This window comes from Apostichopus japonicus, chromosome 22 (assembly GCF_037975245.1).
Source record: "Apostichopus japonicus isolate 1M-3 chromosome 22, ASM3797524v1, whole genome shotgun sequence".
Taxonomy (NCBI): Eukaryota; Metazoa; Echinodermata; class Holothuroidea; order Aspidochirotida; family Stichopodidae; genus Apostichopus; species Apostichopus japonicus.
This window is the reverse complement of record NC_092582.1, coordinates 24168758-24190389: the sequence shown is the minus strand read 5'-3', so window position 1 is coordinate 24190389 and position 21632 is coordinate 24168758. Positions and strand designations below refer to the sequence as shown.

At 39.1% G+C, this 21632-nt stretch overlaps 2 protein-coding genes and 1 long non-coding RNA gene across 15 annotated transcripts in view; 2 read left to right on the top strand and 1 right to left on the bottom strand.

Moving 5' to 3' along the window:
- The window catches only part of LOC139963637 (uncharacterized), a 664171-nt gene that overhangs the window by 284768 nt on the left and 357771 nt on the right, over positions 1 to 21632 (top strand). The window contains exon 7 of one of the 6 annotated variants that reach the window (XM_071964644.1): positions 1380 to 5288. The exons of the other annotated variants lie outside the window; for them this stretch is intronic. The gene's annotated coding sequence lies outside the window, so the exon portion shown is untranslated. Of the gene's footprint in view, positions 1 to 1379; positions 5289 to 21632 lie in introns of those variants that run through there. 6 annotated transcript variants of the gene reach the window in all.
- LOC139963619 (uncharacterized) overlaps positions 1 to 21632 on the bottom strand; it is a 90777-nt gene that overhangs the window by 49903 nt on the left and 19242 nt on the right. For all 8 annotated transcript variants that reach the window (XM_071964591.1, XM_071964582.1, XM_071964583.1 and 5 more), the window contains exons 2-4: positions 14736 to 14803; positions 13379 to 13669; positions 7395 to 8570 (exon numbers count right to left, since the gene is read on the bottom strand). In XM_071964591.1, the coding sequence (XP_071820692.1) occupies positions 7395 to 8570; positions 13379 to 13669; positions 14736 to 14803 (1535 nt within the window). The remainder of the gene's footprint in view (positions 1 to 7394; positions 8571 to 13378; positions 13670 to 14735; positions 14804 to 21632) is intronic.
- On the top strand, positions 14817 to 18578 carry LOC139963650 (uncharacterized). Its single transcript, XR_011791715.1, has 2 exons — positions 14817 to 16553; positions 17341 to 18578. It is a non-coding gene; the product is annotated as an uncharacterized lncRNA (long non-coding RNA).

Below are 21632 nucleotides of genomic sequence, written 5' to 3'. Positions count from 1 at the left end.
CAAAATGATACCTTAGAGCCTTGTATAACAACGAAGCAAAAGGAAACAGGGGAAAATCACAACAATTATTGTTTCTGTCAAACTTTATTGCCGATTTCGTATATATACGGGATATTTTCTCATTTTCAAATAATCGGAATCGGAATGATTATGGAAAAAATAATCGGTAATCGGTATTTTCTGTTATGCATAATCGGTTGAACACTAATTTGTGCTAGGCAGCAGACACAATGGAAACAGAATGACAGATAGTATTAATGGTCCATCTGAGGTTCACTGTAGGATACACTGTGCCTGACAAAAACTTAGACAAATATGTCAACAATTAATGTTTTATTTTTTGAGGCCAAAATATTCAGAATTTAGGTTTACAACCCTATACCTAACTTCATTACATGCTTCAGTGTTTCATTTAGGTATTAACACAGAACAGGATGGCTTACCAAAAGAAGCCATATGCAATGTAGTGAGTGATATCATCATCATTACTCAACATAATGTAGGTCAGTCTGACTGGTTTACCACAGTGGTCCCATTGCTTATACTACTTGTCCAAGTTGTTGCCCTGTGAAGACTTCTTTAATCAAAGGTAGGGTCAATTGGGGTCAAATGATATATTAAGTTATTTGCAGCCAAAAGGAAGAATGAGTCAAATATGCATCTCTGCTAGATGCTTGCTCACATTGTCAGTAATCTTGATCTTAACAATTCAGTTTGTGAAGGGGCACATTAAACAACACAGAAATAAAAGTCATAGCTCATTTCGTAGATATTACAATGACAACGTAAAACTGGATGTATTTCTCTCAACTAGTCAATTTTGTAACATTCTCTAACAGACCTCCTTATATTGTTTTGGTCAAGTATTGTTTTGGCACATTAAACAACACAGAAATAAAAGTCATAGCTCATTTCGTAGATATTACAATGACAACGTAAAACTGGATGTATTTCTCTCAACTAGTCAATTTTGTAACATCCTCTAACAGACCTCCTTATATTGTTTTGGTCAAGATAATATTGTCATCAATAAGGAAATGTCTGAGTGGATGTATTACTGATATACATCACTATGTTCCAGTTAGTGATCTTCAATGGTCCTTTCATGTCAGTGAAAGAGAGAGCAAACTGTGGAAACTTGTAAGATTAATATTTATTACAACACTGCACAGAGTATTTAAGCGGTGCCATTGGCATTCAGATTGATAGCCTAGTGTAAGTCATTCATGCTGATACAAAAATACTTCATTCTCGATATATCATTTCATTCAAAGTTTTGTTGTGCTCTGTATAGGAATTTTCTGGCCTTTAGATTCTGATTTTCATTTCACTTAAGTAATTGAATCAAATTTAACACTGTCTTTTCCTTGATTCCACAGTCCAACAAACTTACAAACTCCATTAAAAGAGGATTGGAGAGCAAAACACTCCTATTCCTACAATTTCCCGGCTGATATTGTGGTTGGTGGTACATATACTATCAACACTATTACTGTAGCATAACCTGCGGTACTTTGCATGCATAGTTGGCTTCTTGAGATAACAGCATATGCATAGTTATTTGAATGGAACATTCCAATTTGGAGCGGTATGGCCTGAACATAGTATTACTATGTAAATGGGACATCCTGATTCAGGCTCTTAACAGAGTTGTTTTAAGACTAGAATTGTTTACAGTTAGTGTTTGTTTATTAATATGAAGTACGACCTTAAGTTCCTTTTTCAGTAATGGATTACTATGCAAATTATTATGGAAATAATTGTGCATATGTATTATACTATTGACATCACGTGAGTTAGGGTTAGGGTCATCAGTGTTGCTGATCTATAGTTTTCTTTTCTGCTAGAATTGGTAAAAGTTTTGACAAATACTTCTCAGCATATTACCCTCGAAATTGTAAATTTTCTTTGAAAAACAATTAAAGGGAAAAGAGAGAATTTGCAAAGGATGATTTAATTTTATGAGGTCATGAAAATAATATTTAAGTTTTTCCTGATATTAGGTTTTGACTGATGTATCACATGATTCACTCTTACAATGCCGTCACATTACAGATTCCTTTAAATGTTATTTATTAGTTTGTGTTCTTGTCTCGTTACTTGCAAACTAAAGTTGCATAGGATGAAGAAAGTCACGGTGTTTGTTTACGTTCTAACATTTGATGTATTGCTATTGTGTTAGTCGACCAGGTCATCTATGAAATCTTTGTGAGATGAGATATAATCAAAAGCTTCATTTTTAATACATTTTGGATTAGGTTGACTTAAAAAATAATTGAACACTAAAAGGAAATGGAATCATGAATATCAATACTACTACTCATGTTTAGGTAACAATACGATTTTTGGGGCTAACACTACATGGCTATTTTGATAAATAATTGCAGCATGAATAAAAACAAAGATATTTTCAGCAGCGTTGCTTTGATGATATCAGGTGTGTATCCAGGGGGGGCGTTGGGGGCGCGCGCCCCCCGGGTAAGAAAAAGAGGAGAGAAAAAAAAGAGAAGAAAAAAGAGGGGGAAAAAGAGGAGGAGGAGAGGAAGGAAGGGAAAAGAAAAAGAAGAAAGAGAGAAAAGGAGAGAGTAAAAGAGAAACGCAAAGACACCGGGAAGAGAAAGAGGAACAGTGACATCATTACAGCTCTGAAGGTTAGCCAGTGACAGATCAATGATTTCGTAAAAGTGTGACGCACCCTACCCCTTACACCGACAACTCCATTTTTTTGACGTTTCCATTTTCCTCTCTCACTAATGATCTATATATATAATTTATATGGTCTATCATAACGCGTGTGTAGAATTGTGCTATGAATCCAACTGTGGCTGGTCTCGAACTCGACCGTGTCGTCGGGAAACATGACGCATTTTGGGATAGGGGCGACCGCCCGCCCCCCGCCCCCCCCATTCAGCATTTTTTTAAATGATATTGCTAAGTAATTTCAAAATAGAAAGTGCTTAGATGCAACTTACAAGGCCTGGGAAGTGTCATTTCCAGCGAACTGGGAGACATTTTCGGCCAAAATTTGCTTGTACGCTCCGCGCTAACAAATGGTCCTTTGGTAGTGCCATTTCCAGTGATCTGGGAGGCATTTTCACCCAAAATTTTCTTGTACGCTTCGCGCCAACCTATGGTGGCGCTACGCTTAGATATTTTGCCTACAGGCTTCGCCCCTCCCTTGGCAAATTCCTCGCTATGCGCCTGTTCGAATTTGTAACGCAAACAGCAGATATCACATCATATCAGTGAGCATGAAAATGGCGTTCCAGGATGAAAAGCCTCAAAACTGTCCGACTTGCCTGAGAAAATAACCAAACGTTTTTGAAAGGGTCATTTCCGGCGATCTAGGGAGTATCTTTACTCAAAAATTTTCTGTACGCTACGCGCCAACCAGTGGTGGCGCTCCGCTTAGATAGTGTCGAAAGCGCCCCTACATACCATTCTCGCCCCTCCTGACCAATACCCCTAGCTCCGCCACTGCCGCGGCGCCTCTTATGCCTATGTGTGTAATGTTTGGTTTCGGAAATATCTGCTATTTTTTTCATTTCCTTCAACCAAGTTTTATAATAGCCGTTATAAGAGGTTTTAATATTTGTACACCAATAAATAAACCGTGTCTGAATTTTCGAAAATTTCTGACCAACATTCTGCATCACACTTCCCTCTACTCGTGAAATTTTGACCGGTCTGTTAGGGGTTGAAGGAAGTTTTCTATATTGGTTGTCCATAGATGAAATTTTGTACAACATTATGGGTATGTTTTGAAGTGAGTTTATTCACGAGAAATGTGAATTTTCAAATTCTGAACAAATATGGGGCTTAAACCTTGAAAAGTGGGGCTGACGGGTATTGTGGGCCGCTACGTAGAATCACCTACAAAAGCAAAGACCCACAGGAGATGCGATCATGTCGAACATGATGTGTGCCGGGTTTACAATCTTCAAAAAGGTTATGGATGGGAAAAAAAACTATTAGGAAATACTTGGTTCTCAGGCAAAAAGTGTACATCTGGTTGGTCATTTCAAGCCCGAGAAGTGCCGTTTCCGGTGATCTGGGGGTATCAAAACAAGAAATTTTCTTGTACGCTGCGCGCCAACCGATGGTGGCGCTCCGCTTAGATAGTAATTCGCGCCCCCCGGGTTTGAAAATCCTGGATACGCGCCTGGATATCATTCATTGTACTGTTGCCAGATGCAAAATATTATCCACTCTAATAATTCATATCTTTGTGATACAAAATGTGATGAGGATCTGGTATATATATATATATATATTTACTTGCATAGTTTTGATCATTACCTTTCTCTAATCTTTTTGCCGAGCACAAATAGCAAAGAACTAGTTAATAGGCTGAATAACGTGTTGTTTAAAAAATACAAAAGTTAAAGTATTCCATATGGTTTATATTCACAGCAACATAAGAACTCATGTCCATCCTAGATTACCCAAATGTATAGAATTTGTTTTTGTTTGAAAATCCAGTGTAGTCTGCTTTATGTGACATTGCTTTGGTCTTCTTGAAGGTATCTCTACATTAAGGCTCACGTGTCTTCAAATACAACAAACAACCAGACTGAAAACATTTCATGGTTCCTTGCTGCTGTTCATTAGTTCCATTCATAGGGAAATTTCTAACAAAGCCCTAATACAACAACAGTAATTTATGCTCACAAACTTTTGTTGCCAAAGTAATGCTAAGCCCTGATATCAATTGCAACACACATCAGTGTGTGAAGACTATCTACCATTATCATCATACCAAGTTTGACGAAATTCCGACTAGTAATAGTAGCCAAGTAATTGCAATTTGGAGTATTTCACGTTTGACCCCATGACCTCATTAATATTCATGAAATGAGCACCAACATCAACAGGGATAATCTACTTACTATGGGCCACCCACTCACCAAGTATGGTAATGATTGGTCATTCCCTTGTTGAGTTATTGTGCATACAAACTTTTCATAACGAAATAATGCTAGCCCCCCCCCCCTTATAAACATGCATGATATCAATTGCAACACACATCAGTGTGTGGAGACTATCTACCAATATCATCATACCAAGTTTGACGAAATTCCAATAAATAGTAGCTAAGTTATTGCAACTTGGGAGTTTTTCACGTTTGACCTGTGACCTCATTAATATTATTTAACTTTGAACTCGTATAACTTCGCACACGAAGGTCACATTGGGGTCAACCTATTGACATTTATGATCAGAAGGCACCTTTGACATCTGAAAATAGCATCGAAACTGTAAAAATCCCCAAAACACGAAAAGGTCACCAGAGGTCAAATTGAGGTCAAGGGTCACCCAGATGTGGGTCGACAATTGGATTACATTGAAGCAACTCCCAACCCTAACGGACAATTCGTTCTCAAGTTATCGCAAAAATACTAGTTTTTTTATCATTAATTGACCTTTGGTGACCTCGGATCACATGACCGTTAAGTTTGAAAATATTCCCCTATACCATTTGCAACTTGTCCCAAAATATCAACCGTGTCACACCTTGGAACTGGAAATTATTGCACTAAATGTCTGAAAATTTACTTTGACCTCATAAAACTTCACACACAAAGGTCACCTGGGGTAAACCTATTGACATTTTTGATTGTTGAAACGTGAATATAGCATCAAAACTGTAAGAATTCAAACATTTTTTTCTTTGCCCATTTTCTCACCGAAAATACTAGTTTTTTAACATTAATTGACCTTTGATGACCTCGGATCACATGACCGTTCCGTTTGAAAATATTCCTCTATACCATTTGCAACTTGTTCCAAAATATCAACCTTGTTACACCTTGGCCCTGGGAGTTATTGCATTAAGTGTCTGAAAATTAACTTTGACCTTGTATAACTTTACACACAAAGGTCACCCGGGTGTCAACCCATTGACATTTTTGATCGGAAGGTACCTTTGATATCCAAATCTAGCATCAAAACCAAACATTTTCTTTTTCGCCCGTTTTCTCCCAAACTAAGCACATTTTTTCTAATGTGACCTTTGACCTTTTGACCTTGGTTTCAAATGTAGTTTGATCTGCTGATTCCAAAAATCAACACGATAAGTCTGTACAGCCATCCTAACTCTGACCGAAAACTTTGACCCCATATAAGTTCGCACACAAAGGTCACACGGGGGTCAACCTATCGATATTTATGATCGGAAGGTACCTTTGACATCTGAAAATAGCATCGAAACTGTAAAAATCCCCAAAACATGAAAAGGTCACCAGAGGTCAAATTGAGGTCAAGGGTCACCCAGATGTGGGTCGACAATTGGATTACACTGAAGCAACTCCCAACCCTAACGGACAATTCGTTCTCAAGTTATCGCAAAAATACCAGATTTTTAACATTAATTAACCTTTGGTGACCTCAGATCACATGACCGTTAAGTTTCAAAATATTGCCCTAACCAGTTCACAACTTGTCCCAAAATATCAAGCTTGTCGCACATTGGCACTGGGAGTTATTGCAGTTTTAGTATTTTGGGTTTTTGGACCATAACTGACCTTTGGTGACCTTTGTGGGCACCAAAAACAATAGGGTTCATCTACTCACTATGGGCCACCCACCCACCAAGTTTGATCATGATCAGTCAATCCCTTGTTGAGTTATCGTGCATACAAGCTTAAGCGTCACACACACACACACACGCACACCCACCCTCACACACCCACACACACACACACATGCCAACCTGAATACATAGGTTCCTTTGCTTTCAGCAAGGAACCAAAAATATCAAAAGATCCAAACTCAATTCGTTCTTGCATTAAAATGGGTCAGTGGCAAATGATGACTCTTTATTTGCTTACATTGTCACACGTGTCGTATGAATGTAATTGTACAGCAGGCACTGTGGGTGTTAGTACTAGAAGCATAAGCTGTTTATGTATGCACATGGAGAGACATCATACATACAATACTTTCATCTCTCAAGTTTACTAATTATCTTACACATCAGAGAATTCAAGGGCGTAGGAACCTGGGGGTGCCATCCCCCTCAGTGAAAATATGGTGGAGCGGAAGCATCACTCTGCCCCCCCCCCCTTCCGCCCCGCTTCGCAAGTCAGAAAACCCTTTTTCATTTCCAAATGTGAAAAAAATCTCATTTGGAGCACCAAATTGCATCTAAGGCCAGGTGAAAATGCAAAATTATTTACAAAATGGAGTGGGTGTTGAAATGTGCTATATTGCACCAAATTGCATCTGAGGCCACCTGGAAATGCAAAAAAACACCCCTCCCCTTAGACCCCTCCCCCAGGCCGGCCATTAGTCTTCAGCCCCCCCCCCCCTTCACTCAAAAGTACCTTCCTACGCCACTGTCAGAGATGACGAACTATGGTTATGCATCAATGATATCGGTACTGAAGACTTACCTTCACTAAGAATCCAAACCAGATGATGAGAGGCATAAAACTCACAGATTATTTTGTGCCATAATCGTGCAACCGTCTTATATCGACACTGGGAAATGTCAAAGATCACTTCCTGTGCCAACATCCCAAGCTTTATATAGTTATCATAAAACTCTTGTCCAAGTTCTGAAACTAAATAGGTGTTCTCCCATGTCAGCTGCTGGTTCTTCTGTGTGAGGCCGTCGAAAGCAATACGGTACAGTTTAGCTAGTTCTGTTTCAAAAGCAGGCACCCCAGTGCTAGCATCTTTCTTGATTACCATATGGTTATGAACGCATGCGATCACATAAGTGAAAAATCTTGTTACTGTGCTAAATATTTCAATTTCTGGCCTCTCGTGTGCTATGTGAGCAACCATAGTGGAGAATAGAGGGACCTGACAGAGATCTCTTAAGAAGGGGTTTCTCTGAAGCTGCTCTTCGATCCGATCTGCCAACTGGACATCATCAGCCACCGCCTTCAGGACATAGTTTCGACGTTCAGCCACCCCAAACCCTGTTAATCTGATTCGTTTAGTTTCGGGGTGTAAGTTAGGCGGGAGGTTCAATGTCCTGGTAAGTATGATGACAAGAATATCTAGAAACATTTTCATCTCAATGATGGAGGAGATATGTGTTTTGGTTTTCTTGTCAGGATACACGTCATAACTGTCAAATAACATGACAACAGACTTTTTGTATGCTTTGAGGATTTCCTGAATGCAAGATTCGTCCATGTCTTCATCTTCGGGCACTATGGCATGCTTTATGGCAGTGTATATAGACTTTACACCTGTCAGTTGCCTCAACTGGAGAAAAATAAGTATTTCTACATCTTTGAGAGGAGATTCAGGGTCCTCAGTACACCAGTCATAGACTAACTGTGATGCAAGTGTTGATTTCCCGAACCCAGGGTCAGCCTCAATAATCTTTCTCATTGACTTAGTTTTAGGGCTGCTCAAAATATCGTTGTAAGATTCTAACGGTTCTAGAACATCGGGCTTCTGCATAGAATCACCCTCCTGAGCCAAGTAGTAAATACCTCCCTCAACAAATATACTGTTAACACTACACTTGCTCATGGAAGGAAATGGCTTTGCTGTTTTGTAGTGCTTTCGATAGGCTATTTTTGAATACTCGATGAGGTCTCTTTTCTTTTCTGAGAAAAAAAAAACAAAGATTTTTGAACACTTTAAAAGTTACAATTAGACACTGTCTGCTATTTAGAGGCACAGGGCAATTACTTTTATTTAAATCTGTATAAAAAAGGTAGAGTTTGTCACTATAAATCCGGGTCAATTCTCTATTATCTGAAATGGTGTAGGTCAGTGTTCCTCGAACACACGGGATCAGTGTTTCCGCTATGACGCGATTTTGACGCAATGGCTTGCCGATTTGACGCACTGGCGTTCAGAGAGAGAGAGAAAAAAAAAAGAGGGTTTCATTTTCTCCTGAATTTTATACAGTGTGAATAGAATAAAAAACTTTTCAAAAGGCATGGTGTTCAGAACTTCAACTTGAAGTGAAGAAATTATTACTGTAAATTGTTTCCAACTTATCGTCAGAAATGTTACATTAGCGATCGTTAACTTTACCGTAGCTATGTCTTTCTATACAGTCATGCAGATTTAGCTCGATTGCTGTAAAGCTAAATCATATAACGTAACGTGCACGTGCACTGATGCATTGCCTACACTACGATGGTTCGCACTACCAGTGTACTAACTATAATATCTGTATAGCCTACCTTACATTACAATAGGGTCAGAAATAAGCGAAACGACGGGCGATTCGCCCTAGCAGGTGCTAAAAAAGCCCTCCGAAAGCACAATTGCGAGGGCGAAAAAGAAAAGAGAAATATAAGAAAATCGCCCTCGTAATATCAGGTGTCTGTGTAAATTTAATTGTGACATGCTTTTGCTTTAGCTAGGGTTTGCAGTTGCAGCGCGAATCCCACAAATAAAACAGTTCTCACAATCCCGCATCAAATTTGAAGCAGTGCGGAAGGGTCGCGCACAATCACCGGGAACTTTCCGCAGTCACTGGCAAATTACGGCCTCCATTAAGCAATTTCAGTACCAGCAACAAGAACTTAAAATCCCCACAAATCTCCGACCACATGGTACAGTAGCCTAATTTCACACCTAGTCAAAATGGAACTCTAACCTAGCCATCTGTTTATTCGCTCAAGTTGTGTCGCAAATAAAAAATAAAAATATCCAAGAAAAAACAATCTTCGACAACATGTTAGCCTAACAACCACACTAAGTCAATGGGAAATGTAGCCTAACCATCGGTTGGCAAAAAAAAAAATAATAAAAATACTTTGCGTAGCTTTGTTAACATACTTTCCTTGCTGCTATCGTCGCGCGCATGGTAGCCGAACACCTCACATAGTCAACGGGAAATCTAGCCTAAGCATCTCTTTATTCGCGGAAATTGTGACGCAGTTAGCTACTGTAGAAATAAAATATGCATGAAAAACTGCAACCTTCGACCACATGTTAGCCTTACAACCACACTAAGTCAATGGGATATGTAGCCTAACCATCGGTTTGCGAAAAAAAAAAAAATGCGTAGCTTTGTTTATAACTTTCAATTTGCTGGAAATCGGCAGTTGTTTGGAAGGTATATATGTGCTACTGTATGTCTTAAAGAGGGAATGTTGTATTTTACGTACACCGTTGCTGTGACGATGGATTGAAGGTTTTAACTTTGATTACTTTTCAGCGGTATAATGGTTTTGTATTGGTGGTGAGTGATTTTATCCACACACGAAAAAACACATGATTAGAGGAAAGGGCACCTTCAGTGGAAGTAATCTGTGTATTCTATTTCAGTTGATGGGTTATTGGTTTTTCATCATATATTCGGTGGATTGACGTTATTTGCTAAACGATCGCAAATTTTGGCAATTAAACTTTCAATGAATTTGCTATACGGTCTCAGCTTACTAGGAAGAGGGTAATTGTGCTTGCTTAAGTAATTGATCCTGATGAATGCTTACAACCTTTCCCATAAACAGCATTTTGAACTGGAAAAGCGCCCCCTTAAACCTTAAAAAGCCCTCGTAAATACATTAAGGGGGGGGGGGCGGGGTGTTTTTAACTTTTCATTTTCCAGAATATCCCCCCAAAGCCAAATCTTAATTCCTACCCTGCATTGCAACTGGTGCACTATTTTAGCCAAATTTAGCTCGTAAACGAACTAATTTATTATTATTTAGCAATCATCGTTTAAATAAAGCTCAGGGTTCCATGCCTCAATTTAAAAACAGACATTGGATTGGCCAATGTTTACAGTAGTACACAGGGGCATAGCCAGTACAGTATGTAGCACTTTTTTTGGCCAAGTTATCTTTATTTTTATAACAACCATAATTCAAATCCTTTAGCTTGCTTGACGAGTTTTAGAGTCTAGACAGGAAAAACCATCGAAATGAACGTAGCAAGATTATGGCTATTATTAGGTGACTTATTCTTCTGTCATTTAGGCTATCATTTCTATCGCGTGCGGTTTCAATCAACACTCTACCAGCCGAAATAGACTAGGATCCGATCTTGTCAGTTTTTTAACATCTAGTTAAGAACCCGTTTACGCAGATGATATTTCAGTTGAGAAACATTCCACAGTCAAAGAAGCCTATCCTTGATTAACAGACTTTATAGAGCTGCAGCACTTTTTTGCCTGTTGTTACTGGCTTACTCTGTACATATACCTTGCTAATTTTAAAGACATTATGTATTATTGTTTTTTTGGTTTAAAAGTGATGTTGAATGAGGTGTTTCAAGTTACCAAGACGCCAGGGAACCAGAATGAACACTTGGGAAGGGCCGTTTCCGGCCATCTGGGTGGTTTGTAAAACCAAAAATTTTCTTGTACGCTCCGCGCCAACCAATGGTGGCGCTCCACTCAGATAGTCGTGCCTATACAACTTTGAAAATCCTGGCTACGCCCCTTGTACTAATACTGTCGGCAAAATGTAACATTGTGAATAGTCACGAAAACATTGACCGATTGTGTTTTGGGTTCAATAAAATAATTTGCCCGGAATTTTACCCCTCACCTTAGACCCCTCCCCCAGGATGGTGGTGAGTCAAATATTCAGATATAAGCCATTTTGACTCAATGGGAAATTTCTTAGAGGAAACACTGCACGGGATGGATTTTAACTAGTACCTCTATACCGAATTAAATACAAACTACACGAATTGATGCTTTTATTGGAACAGATGATTAGGCCTATATTACTGTACCTTTACCTCGCTTCTTGCTTTGCGAATTAGTAGAGGGATGAACAAAGAAACAAAGATATGCTTCTTTCTGCTAAAGACAAAATATTACAGTACAGGCAGAATAAGCCTAGCATAAACACTTTGTCCAAGTTTAGAACGAAACATTTCAACAAATTATGCAACGTTTTTTTTTTGACACAGAAGAACATTGCAGCGACGTAGCCTGGCACTTGCAAGGGGGGGGGCACTTATTGCGACTGATATGGGGAGGGGTGTAAGGGGAGGGCATGATACATTTTTTTACAGTTGAAGGTCCTTAGATGCGATCTGGTGCAATGTTTTCCCAGTTTCATCATTATCATATTATATCATATTATCAGCAGATTTTGTTTCGGGTTCGAATTATTCTTTTACATGTTCAATCTTTTACATATTATATCAGATAGACAAACTTAGTGCTCTTGTGCAATTTTCCAGTAGGATGATTCTTGTTTATTGTCCAATGTCTGGACTTTAATACATTTGACGAACTTAACTTATGGACAAAAGAAACTTTTATAATTAGCAGTGTAATAATTATGTATACAGTAGGAAGCGCGTATCACGTACGATTGCTAGCTTAACATGCTGTTCGTGCAACAACTTATGACGAATCATAGTAAAGATGAGAACGCACGTTGTCGTCTTTGTGCATATACGGTTGATAACACTCCATCGAGTCCGGTTAGATAGGCTATAATTTGTATTACCCAGTGGCCAACTGTACAGTAGGCTTGTAATAGGCTTTAGGCTAAATTTAGCTAATTGCATCTGCCAAACTAATTACTGCATCAGTAGCCTGAATGCTACTACGATTGTAACTGTGTTAACGGGACTGACGAGTATTCAAGATCAAAAGAGCACTGAAAAAATACCATGCCAAAAAACAACAGTTTTAACATTTTTCGACACTGAAACGGGGGGGGGGTGGGGGTGGTGAGCAGTCGCTGCCCCTGGCTACGTGTCCCTGGAACAATCGCTGCTATCAGAAAATAAAGTTTTGACCATTTTCATTCTGACTTGTTGACTCGAACCATTATATATAAATACGTGACATTCAGGATACAGTTTGAAATGTGTAATGAAAACGGGCAAAGCAATAAATAAATAATAACCTCAGACGATGAACCATCTGGCAATCATCAAGATTAGCATACAAATAACGTTATTATTTCATTAGGTTTGAACGCCGCTGCAGTCAAAATGTTTGTCTATTGTTTATCTCGTTGGTTCGTTTCAACCATGTTTTTTATATTATTTTCATGTTTTCGTTCCATAATTTCCTGTTTCAAATCGCTCATTTGAAGTTCATCTGATGTATTAAGAAAAATCGAATTTCTCTTATATAAATCCCAGTCACCAATCTTTTGTCAGAGAATACAGAGTGGCTTCATATATAGGGACTTGCTATTAGAGAGGCTTTTACATAAACTCAATTATGATATATACTCCGATACATCAGACATTTTCTCCTTTATTCGGCTGTTCTTGTTTTCAAACTCAACCCTTTATCATGAATAGTCAAGTTAGTCAACAAATATCAGTATCTATGAAATGAGAATTAATGTTATGAAAGCCAAGTGTTATAGCCACATTTTATCATGTTATAGTCCAATCCTAAATACTTTTGTGACTTTTCCCTCTTGATTGAGTGACTTTTAACATGAAAATAATATTTAGAACAGAGGATTACCTTCAAGATCCTGGTCTTTCTTTGCTTGGGAAGTCTTTTCTTTGAAAGAACTTTGTATTCTCGCAGCGAGACCAGCCAGCTTCAATTTGCGTAACATCTTTAAAAGATCTCTTATATCAGTAGGAGTTATAAATCCTTGCTCATCCAAAAGATTCACCATTTCTAATCCAGGTGCCTTGGATCTATTGATGCTATCAATCTCTCCAGGTTTTAATTCAAGCAAAGTTGATAACCGTTTAATCGTGGTAACATTCAGATGATCAGCTAGGTCGACTTTAAAAAGACCGAAACCTGCAACATAGAAACAAATGAAGGCGATGCAAAGAGTTCGTAAATACATGTGTCTGGTATGCATGTTAACGTGCATGCTAAGCCTCCACAGTTTATCGATAGGTGTACATCGTTCCTTTCCTTTTTAATATTTTTTTTGTTCCACAGATGTTCCTTACTACAATGCTGTCAGTCAAAGAGGGCAATTGGGTTTGTGTACCGTCTTAATGTATACCTATATTACTACCACGACATAAATCAAAGACATTTGCATCCATGGGTCACTTTACCCATGCAGTGAGTTACCTATATCGTTAGCAGTTATAGTTATGGTTAGTGCAAGAAATAAATTCGTCACTAATTTTATCATACAGAGAACCTCCTCAACCCTAGTGAAATATGTATTCCTCTGCTTCTATTCACTAAACATATATCCTTGTAAGTCGTACAGGTATGTCAAATTAAGGCCGCTTTTAGTGTTCTAACTCGGAGTATCAAGTTATCTCAAATATATGTATAATGTAACCAGTCGTTGGCAAAATTACTTCGAACATATACAGGGCTAATATGTGCCCTCTCGTTTAGAATAAGACGCTTGAATTGTTGGCAAATTTTAGCCGAGCTATTGGCGGCTATGGTTTAACAAAATGTCAGGTCTAAACGGTTGTAGGAAGTTTATATGTGTTCACTTGATTCATGGAGTAACCTTTAAACAAATTCTCGGATACACATGTACAGATTGTACCAGAGAATGAGTACAAGTGCTGAATGGAGTATTTCAAGTCTGATATGGCTACTGTCTTGTAAAGTACATTAATTGTACGTTGCGAGAGATATATTTACAATGCAGTGCGCTGAACATACACGCTTATGAACTGCGTATACCTGAACAAAGGAATGTATACGCAGTCACTGCCTTTCTTGCTGCACACTCAGTTAAAAGTCTTAAAACGTATGTGTGCCAAAGCCCCCTACCCCATCCCTCACCAAAAAAGTGACTCTGGTCTTTTACAGAGGTTTTCTGACACAAGGACAGCTAAAGCAATAAATACGTAGTCCGATTACTTGTTCACTGAAAGTATCTTACCTTCTGCAGGGTTTGTCCCTGTGTCACTCCCGGTGCTTTGAGAGGGGCCCGCCTGTGCCATTATTGACCTGTAGAACAAAACTGAAACTTTTAGTTTCTGACGTCATGGTATCATTTAGAACTAAACATTTTAGAAACGTCAGCTTGTTATATTCACTTTATCAAAAACACCAGATTGTCTTTAAAAACCACACTCGACTCAGCAATTCATCGTCAGAATTTTCCCTAGATTATAGTGTGTTTTTGTGTTGTGTTTTTGTGTAAAAGTACTGCAAACTTATCGTTTGACTTGCTATAACCTGTGACTTTTACTCCAAGCAAAATGAACGTAATAACAATTTACAGATAAACACAAGGATGCGATATAGTGTACCGGTACTAACAAGAACAAGGCTTAAACTTGCAGTCATCGTAGTTATTATCGTTATACTGTAGTGTAGCAACAAGAACAAGGACCAAACTTGCGGTCATCGTAGTTGGTATCGTTACAGTGTAGTAACAAGAACAAGGCTCAAGCTTGCAGACATCGTAGTTATCATTAGTACTAACAAGAACAAGGACCAAACTTGCGGTCATCGTAGTTATTATCGTTAAGGTGTACTAACAATAACAAGGCCGAGAAGGTCCGAGGCCGAGATCTCCTGAATGGTTTACTTACACAAAAGGTCAAGCAAAATTTCACTGTATAAATTTGTGTACACACTTTCATTGTTATGCAAACGACATCCTCTGGTGCCTCTTATGTGATATGGGTAACTTTAAATGTCGTGCTTCCCTTCATTAGATGAAAATAGCTCCTTATCAAATGTACATATGTGGTCAAATGTGTTAAAGACATGAATCTCCCCCACCCCCTCCGACCAGTTTAAAATTTGATGTTGTTCTTTATATAAAAGAATTATTTTCAATAAGAACAGTGGGATTATTGAGCAGGATCCATTTTTATTGAGACCTGTGAAGTATAGGCAGGGAGCTGTCACTGATTTTGGGTGACTACATCTGTCATGAAAGTTCCAGATGTAGGACAATAGAGTGGTTGCAATAGACCATGGAGACTTCAGTGTGGAATTTAATTTTCTTTGGTCGGTTAGTACCTGAAGGCCACGGTAAACCGAAGCATTATCCATTATGAATATAGATGGAGGTGAACAAATGTTGCTTCTGTATCGGAACTGACAGGTTATGTTACAAGAGATGTTTATTGAATGTGCTACCATTTTGTCCAATGTGACATGCCATTTCGTCACCAAGGTTCAGTGAAACTAAACATATATGCTATAAAAAAAACGTCTACAGAAAATGTAATGCTCTCATGAAAATAGTTCAAAGAATGACTTGATCGATTCTTCACCATGTGACCAGATAAAAAAAATATATCGTCAATATATATATATATGATTATTGTGGCTTTCGTGGAGAAGTGGCCTCGAATAGCCCCTTCAGAGTATTTATAGGGCCGACAAATTGAAACGTGAGGACTTATTGAATTACAGTCCAAACTCCCAACACACGCTTTCCGTTTGTGACTTATTACAAACAGGATCTTGCTTCATTCAAAGACAATCAGTCTGTAGGGAAAATCTGTGTTTTGGCCCCCCTCCCCCCCCCCCCCCAATGCAAGCTCTTCGTCAATCCCCAACTTAGATTTCTTCTCACTTCCTCCAGACTTCCTTACCCAGTTTCCATCTCCGCAGGTAACAAAATGTCGGTCCCAATTATGTTACGGCAATGTGGTTAACTCATTTGACATGTTATCAAAACCTAACATGTATTTTTATGGCTTCTAACTTCAAGTCTAGGTGATTTGTGATGCAATAGGTGCATGGGCGGCGATCCGTACTTCCGAGTGGGGGGGATATGACCTTGTTGACTATCTAAGCGTAGCGCCACCATGAGTTGGCGCGAAGCGTTGAAGAAAATTTTGGGATTTACAAACCCTCTAGATGGCCGGAAACGGCACTTCCCGAGGTTTCCAAGCGGCATATACCCAACTTTAAAATAAGGATATCATGTCCGAAATATCCCATAATCAGGATCCAAAATCCTTTTTTTTTTAATTAGAATGTTCGAGAGCTCTTTATTTTATTCGATGAAGAAAATGGCCTCATGCAGGCTATTATAGGCCTATACACATACAATACACAATTACACATAGTTACATTCCTAGGTACCGATTGCTAGTGCATCCAGGTGAAACGTGTATTAAGCATTACCCTGGTAACATGAGATTCTCAGCTGTTCGAGGGAACATGTACGTGTGTAGGCCTACTATAGGGCCTATATGAATACTATGAGGGTGCATGTACTATATCAATACCGTGGGCGCAATAATACATTTTGTTGTTATAGGGCCAATGAAGCCCACAGTCAACTATTCTTGCCTTATCAAGACGGTTTATTTGAAAAGATCGCACTGCGTTTATGGTAGGCGAGAAATGAAGCTAAAAAGAGCCGTACATTCACGATGATGTATAAATTTAGGCATGAAAATATTCTTATCCCTGGCATTTGGTGGGGGATATGGTGTATTACATCCCCTCCACCCATTTTCATGGGGGGATATATCCCCCCTCCCCCCCCCCCCAGGATCGCCGCCCATGAATAGGTGACAAAGATGGAAAAATATCATACTTCCAAAGTCTTATCAGGTGATGTTATTCCCCATAATACGTAATTCAACAATACCATTTGGTAAGTCAGGTGAGGAACAAACAAAAGAAAGCAAACACAGAGCTAATTTCAAACAATTCCACCTTCCTAAATTCCTTCATAGATTAGTACAATATATTAACTTAATATACTTTCGAGGTACTTGTGCAAGTAAAGGTTTTCAAGTTGTAGATAGGGGTCTCATCCGACGTGTGACAAGTGAACCATTTATTGTACGGAGGGGCGTGTATGTTAACTCTTGTCGGGGTCCTAGGACAAGTTATTGTCCCTATATATATATATATACAGTATATACACACTCAGAAAACTGTCCCAATATGGAACAAAGGGGGATAACTATTTTTATTAAGCGGAGTTTAGCGGGTTTTATTTTGTTCGTGCGAGGGGGTTGAGAAGCTTCATTGCCTGTATGTGATCAGGTCCTGCATTATCCCCACATTTCTTAATTCCTTCATTGATTAGTACACTATATTAGCTTCATATACTTTCAAGGTACTTGCACAAAACTAGGTTTATCCAGTTGTTGATAGTTGTCTCACCAAACAAAATGCACGTGACCTATATACTGTACGCAGTGGCGTAGCCAAGGGGGCGTGGGGGCGAAAGCTTGTCGCCCCAGTCATCCTCCCACTGGGATTTTGGGTGTCTAAAAAAAATTACATGTGCAAAAAACATATCATTGGTCTGAATGGTCTCGAATCTCCACGATGACCACTCATGAACGACCCTTCGACCGCGCACCGGCAGGCGAAATTATTTTTCCCACTTCGACGCGGCCACATTAGCATAATGGGCGTGGACTATCGGTCGTTGTTACGGCTTATTGGTCCACGTCACAGCCTATGCAGTGATATCTCTCGGGTGTTTGTTTGGGTGCTGAAAGTTCTCAATTAAGTTACATGTCAGGGATTCTAGTACACGTACCACTATAAAAAATAGTATAGTACAGAGGGACATTGCTATTTAGGCATAGTTATAGCAGGGAGCTGCTACTCTAACAGTAACAGCTCCCTGGTTATAGTTTATACAGACGCAAGTGACAACTGTTTAATAAAATGGGTAGAATATTTCAAGTCCGTAACAATACCCAGTAGCGTACGTAAACTAATGATGAAAGCACGTAGGCTCCTTACTGCCGTTTAAAAGGGGGTTCATTTATAAATGAACAAATAATTTAGAATGATGGATAAAACAATATGGGGCACAATACAATACATGTATCTTTGTAGGTTTTTAGCATTGAAAGGTCAGTGGGCCTACCTGGTGTAATATGAAGTGTAATAATCAATACCACGGGAGGTTCATTTATAACTTTTCCAGACCCTGCTGTCACGGGAGGTTCTTTTCCAAACTTTTCCAGACACGGGAGGTTCATAACACATCTAATAAACAAACACAGTTTGATTTTGTGATGGAATTTACCTCAAAAGCTCCATAAGACCCGATTAACTGGGAGGAGCAGTTGCACATCATCATGGATCTCATGAAGTCATGTCTTAGGCATGAGTATATTAGGCCTGAGTATATTAGCTGAGTATATTATTAAAGAGCTATATACGTAAGAGCTCGAAGTCGAAGTCACAAACTTGCCGGCCTGTGACGTTTTCATAAGCCACGCCCATGTGGCCGCGTCGAAGTGGGAAAAATAATTTCGCCACCGGCAGTAGGCTATAGTTGCTGAAAACCGGACGTGACATAGCGCATAGGCCGGGTTTTCACTTCTGGGACGTACCCTGATGCTCTTAAAACCGCTAAAAATACAAATTTTCAAAAAGCAGACAATACTACTGTATCGTTGAGAATCCGTCACCCTAATAATGTTTCAGACGCAATCTTTGATGTCAGTTTGACATATAGTTCGGTCATTCAGTATGTTACTTGGCTGAAAGCCCAGTCAATCTTACCTTATTTTCCAAGCGTAATTTGCAGATTTTTCGAAAAATGTCAATGCCGGTGTCAAACTCACAAAAGATATGTCATGATATTTCAAAGTAACTTACCAGACTGTTTTTTTTCTTTATATTTCACTCAACTATTTGTTTGACCATACCAAGACATGGGATCTCAACATAAAGGATTGTGAGAAAACTTTAGAGCAGCTTACAAGCATGGGCGTCAATCCTGGGGGGGGGGGGCAGGGGGACACGCCCCCACATTTCGATGGGTGGGGGACACACTATCAAATGTCCCCCCCCCCCCACACACACATTTTAGTGTCGTGGCTCTATTTGGTTAGAGCTTACACATCTCAGGATTCATATCATCGAATACTAGAAGTTCAGTTCTATGAAAAGTGACCGAGATTTTTCACATCGGTAGACCTGCAACTTTGTCTGTTTGTCGCGACGTGCGAAACTTGAGATTGAAACCACAAGCTGTGTGCGGATAACGGTGCGGCCGGAGCCTACAACTAGTTCAAGAAGTCATGGCACTTATAATAGCTAGAGCCAAAGCCTGTACATATTTGTTGTTTAGTTGTAGGTGGTGTTTCAAAGACGGTGCCCGTTCCCTAATATTGGGGAAATGAAATAGGGAGCATATTCCGTGGCAGCGCATCCCATGTTACCTACTGTACTTTGTTGAGTGATACCGGAGTTTACCCCACAGTGAGAACACTGGGTACACGGTGGTTACATAGTACGCTCCGACCAGAATTCACCGGATTACCAGATGCAGTTCCACCTAGAATAATTTTGATGCCTTTATCACTTTAGCCACCACTCACATGGGACCTTTTCTAAGTCTGACAATACATGCCCATGTTCGAGGTCCTGAAAATATAATTAAAGTGGTTTGTCTTGCCATCCTTGTTCCAAATTTCATAGAAATGTATTCTTGTAGACCTAGCAAAACATTTAAACTGACACATTATAATATGTTAACATTTATTTACCTAATGAGGGTTAAATTGGATGTTCCTTGTTTGACTAAACGACCTTTAGTTTCAATAATATGGATATCCTTTAATGTTTATTCAATCCTTGGTTATTGGTTCTGGTATCAAATGGTCCTGGAAGTGGGAGGTTGTGTCCAGCTGTTTGTTTTTGAAGTGTTGATGAATATACAGTACCTTAGCAATAGATCAAGCCTTTCTAAATCTAAGGTAACTGTGACAGTATCGGAATTCTATTACAAAACCAGCCAATATATTGAAATTGTACATAAATCAATCCGATATACAAAGCTATTTGGAGAAATACATCCACTACTTCGTGTATTACCGTCATCGCCGTGTTAAAACGTTATAAGTGATCTGTCATACGTTCTGATTCGCGTATTTGGGTAACATTTATATACTGTTTACTTTTATTTGAAAAACTTTAGTAACATATATATAACAAATCTATTCATAACTATCCAACCCGAGGCACAGGTCATACTACATAAACAAAAGCAGGGAAACATCACACAATAAATCTATACACTGATGACGTGAAAGCCTTGGTAACACCTTTTCGAATTCGCCCGTTTTAAGTAATGCTTGTTGGTTATGACACACACTTTGAATATGGGTACTGTTCAAATGAGGTTCTCGCTAAATTGAAGCTAAACTATAACGGTTCTATTTAGACGAAAATCACATAATATCACCACACTATGATGTCTTTGCCTAGATAAGTTTATAACCTCGGATCAAGTAGTAGTTTCTAATTTGTACCCCGTACATAATCTTACAGCTTGTCGACGGGGCTCATGACATTTTAACCATCGGCATAAATATTAAGACTGGCACATCGAGACCTTGCAACGCTAGCGTAACATTTTCACATGCTATCCTCGAAACCAGCATTAATATGACATCTTGTACTTCCCCTACTGGATGTGTTCCGTCTATACCAGAGCTGCCGGAAAATGAGTGAAACTGGATAGTCTGACAGTGTGCGGGTGCTTACGACTACGACTGGTCACGAATTAGCCAGTGTTAAGACGCAGGAGCAGCACAAAACATCACCAAATATTGACAGTGTGTAACTCCACTTATCAAAATGCTATCAGTTTGTGGTTTTAAGCTATAGATGCAAACAATTCACAGCAGTTGTGTTTGACAATGATAAACTGTATCCTCCGGAATAGAGGAATAGTCTTACGTAATTTGTGCAATGAGGCAGATCTCTCCATATGGAAACATCACGGCACGGTAATTTGTCGCAACATCAATACCCTTCCATCATTGTATTTGATATAAGTACATTATTCGAGCAAGAATGGTTGCCATAAATACCAAGC